Below are 12,365 nucleotides of genomic sequence, written 5' to 3'. Positions count from 1 at the left end.
CTCCATTTGCCGCTGGGGCTCCTGGCCTGCCCGACAGCCTTAAGGTTGGACGGGCAGGTCCTTTAATTGTTTATATGATCCTGTCATTAAAATGGCCTTAATTGGCCATTGACAGGTCGGCGGGCCCGCAGCTGATTTTGCTGCGCCCCCGCCTTCCTGAAAATTTAAATGGGGCGGGATGACATCGGGGGTTCTGCCCGATACCAACCCGTGTCATTTTATCCGTCAGCAAGCGGGCCCTGCCCCCAGCTCGCCGATGGCAAAATTCTGCCCAGTGTGTTTATTTTTCCCAGATTACTGGTAAAACTTAGTGCTATGAGAGGTTTTTATTAGCAGGAAGATAAAGTCCAAAGACATAGTGAAACAATGGGAATTTGCATTCAAAGGGGAAAATATGTATAAAGGAGTGAAGGCCGTGTGTAAGGGTAGGCATTTTAAGATCTTACAAGTGCAAAAAGCCTTCAGCATCTACGCCTCAAGCTGCTGTTTTCAAAGAATTGAAGTTAAGAAAACTCACTTTGAATTCGACTGGTTCAGGGTATTGTGTGTCACCTTATCTGGGTATTTTAAAATCTATGTGTCTTACTGCTGCCTTAACGAAAGTGTAACTGGGAGTCAGATCAAGTAGGGAACTTAGAAGTTATTCTCGTAGTAATTTGTAGACATATGCATGTGCTTAAAATCATTTATCTTATTAATAAATGTTTAATCTAGTTTTGTAAAACCTATAAGGCTTGGAGGTGTTATTACTACTGAATTCAAGACACGCATCTCAAAATTTATACAAACTCCAAAACAAGTTGTGGCAGTTGTTTCAAGTTTCCCTTTGGGATTTGAACAGCTCAGCATTTACCATCGGCAAAAGTAAAAATTTTAAAAATCACAGTGCCAAGTGCTGAAGGGAAAATCTCTCCAGGGCAGGAAGGGGCAATGGGTATTGCGGTCCCTGCCCGCAGCCCCTTCTTTGGCGTGTGAAACCTTTGCCCCTGTGCCGCCACTGGGAGGCTGTCTCCATTTAGTTGGCAGTCTCCCCCTGCAGTCCCACATTCGGCAGAAGGCCGGCAGCAAGGAAGAGTGGCTCCTAATTGGGCCTTTACAGATATAAAACGCTGCCCATCTCCTTGGGGCAGGCAGCCTCGCCACATTCACTGCAGGAACTCACCAAGGCTCCTTAGACGGCACCTTCCAAACCCACGGCCACTACCATCTAGAAGGACAAGGGCAGCAGACACATGGGAACACCGCCACCTGGAAGTTCCCCTCCAAGCCACTCACCATCCTGACTTGGAAATATATCGCCGTTCCTTCACTGTCGCTGGGTCAAAATCCTGGAACTCCCTCCCTAACAACACTGTGGGTGTACCTACACCACATGGACTGCAGCGGTTCAAGAAGGCAGCTCACCACCACCTTCTCAAGGGCAATTAGGGATGGGCAATATGTGCTGGCCTAGCCAGCGACGCCCACATCCTGTGAATACAGTCTTAAAAATTCATTCCCACCCTGGGTAAAATGCCCTGACAGCGGGACCACATTAAGGAGCCGATCCGACCCAATTCCCCACAATTATTCCGGCCGCTCCATCTCACGCAGGGCCTATAAAACCCTGGGCATTCAGTCTAAATCCCTCATATATTACAGGGGTTTGACTAACCCCTCGCAGCTCTGCAGTGATTCAGGGATACCAGCCCTCAGCCTGAACGAAACACATTGGAACAAATTTTGTTCAAGTGGGGCTTCTCATGATCTGCACGATTCATAGATCTTTTTCCTGAATCCTTCAGCTCGAGGTTTTTGTGCCCTATCTTGATGGAGATTGTGAGCTGAAAATGGCATGATGAGGGCAACGGGGCTTTGGGGATTTTGTGAATAATAGCCTATCTCCTTAACCGATGAGATTCATGGATCGACAAAATACAGGCCAATGACAGAGAAGAAATAGAGCAAATTAAAATCGGGCACAGAAAGAGAAATAAAGAGAGAGAAAATTGAATCAAGAGCGAGAGTAAAAAGAGACAGAAATGAGAAGTAAGAAAAAAAAGTTAAAGATCAAAAACTTGACATTGTAAATATCTTTAACAACAATTTACTACAGGCAGGAATGAGACATACCAGTTGAAACTATTCCCTTTCTACACCAGAGATTGATTAGCATTGCATTAGCAATTATCATATTCTTAAAAAAGGTACTTGCCCTATTAATTGTGAGCCTTAACTTTCCACAGCAAGTTCAATGGGCAATTCATGTGCAAATCCAGGAAATTCTTAAAGGTAGCAGGAAAACAGAGAGCCAGATGTTGGTTGGTTGAGGCAAATGGCGTAAATTGACCAGCAAGTTCCGGAGATCCCCAACTAGCCATATCTCCTAATCCCTTGAATTTGCTGGCTGATTTGTGGATTATCAATAGCAAGTGTTGTTAACACATAGGGGAGGATTTTCTGTTCAGCGTGCGGGGGCAGGCTCTGCTCACTGACGCATAAAATGACGGGCGGTGATGTCGGGCGTGTGTCCCGACGTCACCCCGTGACATTCCGATCTTCCGTTCGGCGGGTGCGCACCAGAGTCGGCTGCCCGCCCGCCGAACTGTCAAAGGCCTGTTAAGGCCATTAATAAACCAATTAAAGATCTTGACAGGGCTGCCCGTCCAACCTTAAGAAGAAGAGTCATACGGACTCGAAACGTCAACTCTGTTTCTCAAGTCATTGGTGGGAGTGGGCTACAAGCTCTCTAACAGTAGCCACAATGTAGAACAAAGTATACAAGAAGAAATATTGGGTGCTTGTGATAATGGGACGGCAATAGTCATGGGTGATTTTAATTTACATATAAACTGGAAAAATAAGATTGGCAGCAGTTGCCTGGATGAGGAGTTCATAGAATGCTTTCAAAATAGTTTCTTAGAACAGCATGTTCCGGAACCAACCAGAGAGTGGGTTATATTAGACTTGATATTGTGTAATGTGACAGGATTAGTTAATAACCTCAGAGTGAAGGCATCCTTAGATAGCAGTGACCACAATATGACTGAATTTTACATTCAGTTTGAAAGGGAGAAGAGTGGGTCTAAGACTAGTAATTTAAACTTAAATAAGGGCAACTATGTGGGCATGAAAACTGAGCTAGCTGAAGTGAACTGGGATACTAGGCTAGACAATAGGTCAACAGAAGCAGTGGCAGACATTTAAGGGGATAGCCTAGAATACACAGAATAAGTATATTCCTACTATAAAGAAAAATTCTTAGGGGAGGACCCATCATCCGTGGTTAACTAAAGAGGTTAGGGAAAGCATCAAACTTAAGGGAAAAGCATATAACTGTGCAAAGATGAGTGGCAGATCAGATGATTGGTCAGAATATAAAGAATGGTAGAGAATGACTAGAAGGTTAATCAGAAGAAAGAAATTACAGTATGAGAGGAAGCTAGCTAGCAATGTAAAAATGGAGAGCAAAAGTTTCTACGGGTATTTAAAAAGGGAAAGTGTAAGTAAAGTGAGTGTTGGTCCTCTACAGAGTGAGAATGGGGGGTTAATAGTAGATAATAAGGACATAGCAGGTGAAATGAACAAATATTTTGCTTCTATCTTCACTATAGAAGATACAGAAAATATTCCAGTAATAGCTGTAGGAGGCGGAGGGGAGAGAGGAACTTGGTGAAATTACAATCGCTAGGGAAGTGGTACTGAGCTTTGGGCTGACAAGTCTCCGGGCCCTGATGGACTTCATCCTGGGGTCTTAAAAGAGGTGGCTAATGAGGCAGTAGATGCGTTGGTGTTAATTTTCCAAAAATCCCTAGATTCTGGAAAGATTCCATCAGACTGGAAAGTAGCAAATATAATCCCTCCATTCAAGAAGGGAGGGAGGCAGAAAACAGGAAGCTATAGGCCAGTTAGCTTGATGTCTGTCATGGGGAAGGTATTAGAATCAATCATTAAGGAGGTTATGGTTGGGCACTTAGAAAAAAAAACTCAAGGTAATCGGGAAGAGTCAGGATGGTTTTGTGAAAGGGAAATCATGTTTAACCCCAATTTATTGGCGTTCTTTGAAGGAGTAACATGCGCTGTGGATAAAGGGGAACCTGTAGATGTACTGTACTTGGATTTCAAGGAGGAATTTGATAAAGTGCCACATCAAAGGTTATTGCGGAAAATAAAAGCTCATGGTGTTGGGGGTAACATATTAGCATGGATAGAAGATTGGCTGGCTGGGAGAAAGCGGAGAGTATGCATAAATGGGTCTTTTTCTGATTGACAGGAAGTGACAAGTGGAGTCCCGCAGGGGTCTGTGCTGGGGCCTCAACTTTTTACAATTTATATCATTGACTTAGATGAGGGGAGTGAAGGCATGGTAGCTACATTTGCAGATAGGTAGGAAAGTATGTTGTGAAGAGGACATAAGGAGGTTGCAGACAGATATAGATAGGTTGAGTGAGTGGGCAAAAATCTGGCAGATGGAGCATTATGTGGGAAAATGTGAAGTTGTTCAGTTTGGCAGGAAGAATAAAAAAGCAGAGTATTACTTAAATGGAGAACAACTGCAGAATTCCAAGGTGCAGAGGGATCTAGATGTTCTCGTGCATGAGGCACAAAAGATTAGTTTGCAGACACAGCAAGTAATTAATGGAATGCTGTCCTTTATTAAGCAAGGAATTGAACATAAAAGTTTTAAAATTAGGGGTCGCCCTTTTAGGACAGAGATGAGGAGAATTTTTTCCCTCAGAGGGTTGTGCGACTTTGGAACTCTCTGCCTCAGAAGGCGATGGAGGCGGGGTCATTGAATATTTTTAAGGCAGCGGTAGATAGATTCTTGTTAGGCGAGGGAATCAAAGATTATCGGGAGTAGGTGGGAATGTGGAATTTGAAACACAAACAGATCAGCCTTGATCTTATTGAATGGTGGAGCAGGCTCAAGGGGCCAAATGGCCTACTTGTGTTTCTATTTCGTACGTTTGTATGTTCGTACAGAGTGGATACGAAAAGAATGCTTCCTCTTGCAGGGAAGAGCATAACTAGAGGCCATCAGTTTAAGATAGTCACTAAGAAATCCAATAGGGAATTCAGAAAAAAAAACTTCTTTACCCAAAGAGTGGTGAGAATGTGGAACTTGCTACCACAGGGGATGGTTGAAACAGATAGTATAGGTGCATTTAAGGGGAAGCTAGACAAGCTACGAGGGAGAAGGGAACAGATGGATTTAGATAAGGAAAGAAAGGAAGAGGCTTGAATGGAGCATAAACCCCAGCATGGACTGGTTGGACTGAATGACCTGTTCCTGGGCTGTAGTTTCCTATGTAATCCTATGTATTATTGCTGTTCCTTCATTGCTGCTGGGTCAAATTCCTGGAACTCACTACATAGCAGCACTGTGAGTGTACCTTCACTATATGACTGCAGCAGTTCAAGAAGGTAACTCACCACCACCTTCTCAAGGGCAATTAGGGATGGGCAATAAATGTTGGCTTTGCCAGTAAATGTTACATGCATCACAATTGTATTGAAGCAAATGTGGATAATTTGAATATCATTGCAATTTCTGTGATGGCCATTTTGAAATGTTTTGTAATGGTCTTTTAGATATTTTATGAATAAAGTATACTTTTGGGAAAAAAAAATGTTGGCTTTGCCAGCAACGCCCACATCGCGTGCATGAATAAAAAAATAGCAGAACAAGCTAGAGGGGCTGAATGGAATATTCCTGTTCCTATGGTCCCATCTTCCCAGAAGGAACCACAAGGTGGAAATCAAGTCAAGGCCTGGGCTTATTTCATTCTAACTAGCCTATGATCTATGGAGACAACCTAAATACAGCCCTGTAGAAGGGTCGTACGGACTCGAAACGTTAACTTCTGTCTTTCTCTCCACAGATGCCGCCAGGCCTGCTGAGTTTTTCCCAGCATTCTCTGTTTTTCTCTTAAATACCATTGCGCTGTCTGACTGGCTGTTGCGACCATTCTGAAATGTCTGAAATGTACCTTTGATTGTGTTGGAAAGCCTCAGGGTGGAGCATAATATGTGTGGAAAATTGAATATGACTGCACTTTTTGTGATGGCCATTTTGAAATGTTTTGTAACGTTCTTTCAGATATTTTACAAATAAAGTACATTTTTGCATAAAAAACACCTACTCTCTAGCCTATGATTGCCAAGGCAGATTGTAGCAACCTTACCGCGCGCTCCCCACCACATTGGACCTCCATGGAAATCAGGCAACACAGAGCAGGGACCAAATTTGGGACAGTCCATGAGAGGAAGCCTGCAGTACGGACAAGTCACGTTATGGATGTTTAGTAATAATGACAGCAGTGGGTAGATGGAATGATGGCCCATAGCTTTTCCAGTAGAGTAGTCCCAACTGCTGTAATGAGCTAAGAATAGGACATGTAGATTGGTCAGGTTTACTGTAAATAAATAATGAACTGTTAAACTGATAGCTTTAGGATCAACAATTAACTGATTAACAGAACGTGATATTTTCCACTCCAGCTTTTTCCCCTTCGCAGGACAAGAGGGGGAGTTTTATTATATTTAATCTGACTTGGGGGGGAAAAAGGCAGGCGGCAAACGTAGGCAAAATAGCTTCAAGTGTTTTACCGGGTCAGGTTTCGTTCAGGGTTGAAAAGCAGAAGCAGCAATAAAGTCAACACGAAGTCCAGTGAACATCAGTGACTGCCTTTGTAGGAAACAGATACTGCCTGGATTCCAAGTCCCACTCACACTCAAAAGGTTTCCGGTGCTGATAGGGATTAGATAAGGCAGAGTGGAGGAGGTGCATGATGAGGCTCATGCCAGTAGGTCAGTTGGGCCGAATGGCCTTTTCTGCGCTGTAAATTCCAAAACGTTTTAAGCATTAGTTGGTAGCACGGTACCCACCACTTAGACATGTCACTGCCAGTCACCCTATATTGAGCAATAGTCCATACACTAATCTTACACTTGCACAGTGATCTAAACATATATTACTTTTTATTTGTTCTTCCATGGGATGTGGGTGTCACTGGCAAGGTCAGCGTTTGTTGCCCATCCCTAATTGCCCTTGAACTGAGTGGCATTTCAGAGTCAACCACATTGTTGTGGGTCTGGGAGTCACATGCAAGGATGGCAGATTTCCTTCCCTAAAGGGCAATTAGTGAGCCAGGTGGGTTTTTACAACAATCGGTGATAGTTGTCATGGTCACTGAGGCTAGCTTTATATTCCAGTTCTAATAGTCAAATTTAAATTCCACCAGCTGGGATTTGAACCTATGTTCCCCAGAACATGAGCCTGGAGCCTCTGGGATTACTAGCCCAGTGACATGGCCACTACGCCACCATCCACCTCCAAATTTGATATGGAAAGAGAAATTAAGGAGAACCAAAGAACAAACTGGCCAACGTGAGCATGAATAAAAGAGCAAGCAACAAGATTTTAATTTTCAAAACGACTGAGAACGACCAACCACTTGCTGAACCCGAGATTCCACAATTTCATCTGCTTCCCTTTCCGGGTCGGAGCAGATGAGTGGCATTGAAGGAGCGTCACTCTTATCATTAAAGGGCTCCTTCCCTTGTTAAGTATCAGCCTTTCTGCGGCGAGTCTAATTTATCCAGCAACTTTGCGCCAATTCATGATGTCTCTCTCTCTCTCTCTCCCTCTTCACAAGCTGCAGGATGACATGTCGGTAACAGTGAGCCATTAAAGCGCCCACCGCTTTTCTAGCAAATTCCACCCCACGCGTTTTGCCTTTCTTCAGATTACGCAACAACAACAACAATCTGCATTTAAATAGCGCCTTTAAAGTGGTTCAACGTCCCAAGGTGCTCCACGGCACCGATTACCAGGCAAGGTCCGGTGGGTGCGACTTCCAAGAAGAGGAGGGGATTTATTCCTGGTGTCCTGGATAAGATTTACGCGTCAACCAACAACACAAAAACAGATTATCTGATCACTATCACATCGCTGTTTGTGGGAGCTTGCTGTGTGCAAATTGGCTGCCCCATTCCCTACCTTACAACAGTGACTACACTTCAAAAAGTACCTCATTAGCTGTAAAGCGCTTTGAGAGGTCCAGTGGCTGTGAAAAGCGCTACATAAATGCAAATTTTTTTATTAAAAAAAAATCTGACACCCCTACACATAAGGACAGGTGATCAAAAGAGGTAAGTTTTAAGGAGGATAAAAGCAAAATACTGCGGATGCTGGAAATCTGAAACAAAAACAAAAAACAAAAATAGCAATAATAAAAATAGCTGGAAAAGCTCAGCAGGTCTGACAGCATCTGCGGAGAGGAGTTTTAAGTCTACAATTTGGTCGAGAAGGTAAAGCAGCAAGAAAATAGTTCTAAATGTTATCTTCACTGTGGCAAATAATAACTTGCAGCTTATTGAGTGGAGACCATTCTTTCCAGGGAACAGCAACACAGGGACAACCGGCCTTCAGGTTACCTGCAGCCCACCTCCCAGGATTGTACAACCACACACCGACACACTGGACTCACCTGGTAGCTGTTCAGTGTCGAGCGATAGACTTGATCCGCTGGGAGAGCCATGGTCCAGATCAGGGTGAAGAAATATATATTGTAAAATTAGGAAGTGGAGGAAAAGTTTTGAAAAATGATCTTTTTCTTTCTCTCTCTCTCTCCCTCTCTCTGCTATTCTCCTGGGCTTAGGGCTGGAACTGCAGTTACAGCCCAGATGAAAGGCGGATCATTTTGTTAATTATTTATTAACTGGTAATGATGCTCTTTGTTATTTCCCTGCATCTGGCAGGAACTTCGACTCTTTCCAACGAAGCCAGGTTAATGAGATCGAATGCAAACAGAACTGGGAGCAGAGAGTGAAGCAACTGTGTGTGTGGCTGTTTCTTATACTCCTCTATTGCTCCTCGGATTCTCTCTCTCTCTCTCTCTCTCTCTGTCCTCCTGTGACTCTCCCTGGACCAGCAAAACTGCAAATGCACCCCAGAGAAAGGGAAGATGTCATGAGATGGTTAGAATGTGTTGACAGCTGTTATCACCGAACCTTCCCCCCACCCCCTCGCCCGGTCAGATCCACATTGCAAACTGAGCTGTGATGTCTGATAACCTCCTTATTCTGTTACAAACTCTAAATGCAGACAGACTATCTACACCACCTGGAATACACAAGCCGCCCAGGGCCCAGTCCCTTGTGTCACGGTCTGGAATGCACCGTCAGAAAAGGTGGTGAAAGTAAACTCTATACCAATTTTCAATGGGGTATTGGATAAGCGGGCGCTTATGGCTGGATGGGTGGGGCAAGGGGGGTGGGGGCTGAATGGCCAGCATGGCCTCCATGGGCCGAATCGCCTTCTCCTGTACCGTAGTGACTTGATGAAGGAAGAGGAGGGTGGGAATAATTGGATGGTTCATTCAAACAGCTGGCACAGGCTTGATGGGCCGAATGGACCTCCTTCTGTACCGTAAGATTCTTTGGAACAGCAGCACGCAGTACCCAAACTAGTTTACTCTTTGCCAATTTTTACCTAGCAAACCTTCCATGCTTTCTTTAAAAGTGTTTACTTAAATCTCTGCTTCTTCAAATAAAGTATTGCATTGGAGGACTGCTAACGCTGTCCCATTATTAAAAAAGGGAGGAAGGGATAGACCAGGAAATTACAGGCCAGTCAGTCTAACCTCGGTGGTGGGGAAGTTACTGGAAAGAATTCTGAGGGACAGAATATATCTGCACTTGGAGAGACACGGATTAACCAGGGATAGTCAGCCTGGATTTGTTAAGGGAAGGTCGTGTTTGACAAATTTGATCGAATTTTTTGAGGAGGTAACCAAGAATGTTGATGAGGGTAATGCATTTGATGTGGTCTACATGGACTTTAGCAAGGTTTTTGATAAAGTCCCTCATGGCAGACTGGTCAAGAAAGTAAGAGCCCATGGGATCCAAGGCAAAGTGGCACATTGGATCCAAAATTAGCTGAGAGGCAGGAAGCAGAGGGTGACGGTAGAGGGATGTTTCTGTGACTGGAAGTCTGTTTCCAGTGGGATTCCGCAGGGCTCAGTGCTGGGGCCCTTGCTGTTTGTGGTGTACGTAAATGATTTGGATTTAAATGCAGGGGGTATGAAGAAGTTGTTCATGGATGACATGAAAATTACTAAGGTGATAAATAGTGAGGAGGATAGCTGTAAACTGCAGGAGAATATCAATGGACAGGTCAGGTGGGAAGAGCAGTGGCAAATGGAATTCAATGCATAAAAGTGTAAAGTAATGCACTTGGGGAGGGCTAACAAGGCAAGGGATTACACTATGAATGGCAGGTCCCTAGAAAGTACTGAAGATCAGAGGGACCTTGCTGTGCATATCCACAGACCCCTGAAGGTAGCAGGCCAGGTAGATAAGGTGGTTAAAAGGGCATATGGGGTACTTGCCTTTATTAGCCAAGACATAGAATACAAGAGCAGGGAGGTTATGCTGGAACTGTATAAAGCGCTGGTTAGGCCACAACTGGAGTACTGTGTGCAGTTTTGGTCACCACATTATAGGGAGGATGTGATTGCACTGGAGAGGGTGCAGGAGAGATTTACCAGGATGCTGCCTGGGCTGGAGGGTCTGAGCTATGAGGAAAGATTGGGTAGGCTGGGGTTGTTTTCCTTGGAGCAGCGAAGGTTGAGAGGGGACCTGATAGAGGTGTATAAGATTATGAGGGACATAGATAGGGTGGATAGGAAGGCACTATTTCCATTAGTAGAGGGGTCAATAACCAGGAGGCATATATTTAAGGTAAGAGGTAGAAGGCTAAGGGGGGGAGTTGAAGAGAGTTTTTTTCACCAGGAGGGCGCTGGGAATCTGAAACTCACTGCCTAAAAGGGTGGTTGAGTCAGAAACTCTTGTAACATTTAAGAAGTGTTTAGATATTCATTGGGTTGCCACAGCCTCCAGGGTTATGAACCAAGCGCTGGAAAATGGGATTAGTGTAGTCAGATATTTGTTGGCCAGCATGGACACAATGGGCCAAATAGCCTCCTTCTGTACTGTAAACATCTATGAGTCCATGAGTTATGGACTGGAGGGGTTTAATTTAGACAGCCCTGATTTCTTCTCTCATCACCCATCTATAAACAGAAAGGTGTTTTTGATTTTTGATTTCCTGTTTTATAAGTGGTGATGCATTTTCCTTAACCCCTCCGTTTTGGAGTGATCCAATCCTCTACTAATAACCCACAGCAAACTCGAGATAGGGTAAAATCAGAGGGTTAGTTTATTTTGCACACGTTCAAAGTGTACAGAGGGACGCTATGTAAACCCTGGTACATTCACACGATAAAAGAGGGATAAGGGAAAGAAAGAGGTACAGGGCAAAGACCACAGACAAAATAAGAATCGTTTCACATGAGTCCAGAGTCCAGAATCAAAGTCCAAAGTTGTATTCTTACAGCATCCACAGGTTGAAGACTGATGCTGGATTTTTTAAAAATTCATTCACGGGATGTGGGTTTCACTGGCTGGGCCAGCATTTATTGTCCATCCTTAGCTGCCCTTGAGAAGGTAGTAATGGCTTCCACGATGAGATGGGCCCATGAGGAGGAATTAGTCTTGTAGATGCTGGTACAGATGTTCTCGTAGAAACAGTGTAGCTGAGGGCCAGGCAATTTAAACCTGGACAGAGCTCTGGTTCTGTTGTTGTTTGGTTGTTGGAAGATGGTAGACTGCCTCTTTCAGCTCCACAAGGCAATATTACAGGTTCTAGCAGCTTGGGGAGGGAGGGAGGGGGGAGTCATGTGACATAACTCTCACCTCTTCCCCTTGGTTTGGACAAAGGATATATATTCCTGGTCTGGATTCTTGTGATGGTTAATGTTTCATCCATTAATAAGTTCAATAGAGGTTTCAAGGTCCTTTGTCCTCGCAGATGGATCATCTCCATTGGCCAGAGCCTGGCCTGAGAAACATAAATGGTCTTTGTACAACTCCTTGGGACTTGATCTCAGCAGTCACAAGGGGAATTGGCAGCTCTTTAGAGAAAACGAGGTTGCTAATGTTTCTGAAGGCCAGAAATTCCTTTCGTGTGAGTCATAGCCAGACCTGGCTTCAATCATTATTAAAGCCTTTGTCCAGGTTTTATTTTAAATAATTTTATAGATTAGCCAGGATATATATTTATATATATTTATAAAAATATAAACTGAGGTCTTAACCCCCTGACATGCACACAAATAGATCCAGGTCCCATAATCATTGCTTATGGAATTATGTGCAGTTTTATAGAATGAATCAGGATAAGATCTGAGCTGAAAATTTCTGGGTGCATGGGTAAGAGAGAGCCTTTGACCAGGCGGATCTCCTCTTGGCGGTGCTGAACTAATAATGGTCATCCCTCTAAGCTAAAATTTGCTTAACTGATATGTTTACCCTCAAGTACC

The 12,365-nt window shown here is 44.0% G+C and overlaps 1 protein-coding gene and 1 long non-coding RNA gene across 2 annotated transcripts in view; one reads left to right on the top strand and one right to left on the bottom strand.

Moving 5' to 3' along the window:
* LOC144669285 (BAR/IMD domain-containing adapter protein 2-like 2) overlaps positions 1 to 8,676 on the bottom strand; it is a 60,068-nt gene extending 51,392 nt beyond the window's left edge. The window contains exon 1 of the mRNA XM_078531624.1: positions 8,472 to 8,676. Coding sequence (XP_078387750.1) covers positions 8,472 to 8,522 — 51 coding nt within the window. The 5' untranslated portion in view covers positions 8,523 to 8,676. The remainder of the gene's footprint in view (positions 1 to 8,471) is intronic.
* The window catches only part of LOC144669291 (uncharacterized), a 32,003-nt gene that overhangs the window by 1,539 nt on the left and 18,099 nt on the right, over positions 1 to 12,365 (top strand). The window lies entirely within an intron of this gene.

The sequence above is a fragment of the Cetorhinus maximus genome, chromosome 29 (genome assembly GCF_964194155.1).
Source record: "Cetorhinus maximus chromosome 29, sCetMax3.hap1.1, whole genome shotgun sequence".
Taxonomy (NCBI): Eukaryota; Metazoa; Chordata; class Chondrichthyes; order Lamniformes; family Cetorhinidae; genus Cetorhinus; species Cetorhinus maximus.
This window is presented reverse-complemented; position numbering and strand designations above follow the sequence as displayed.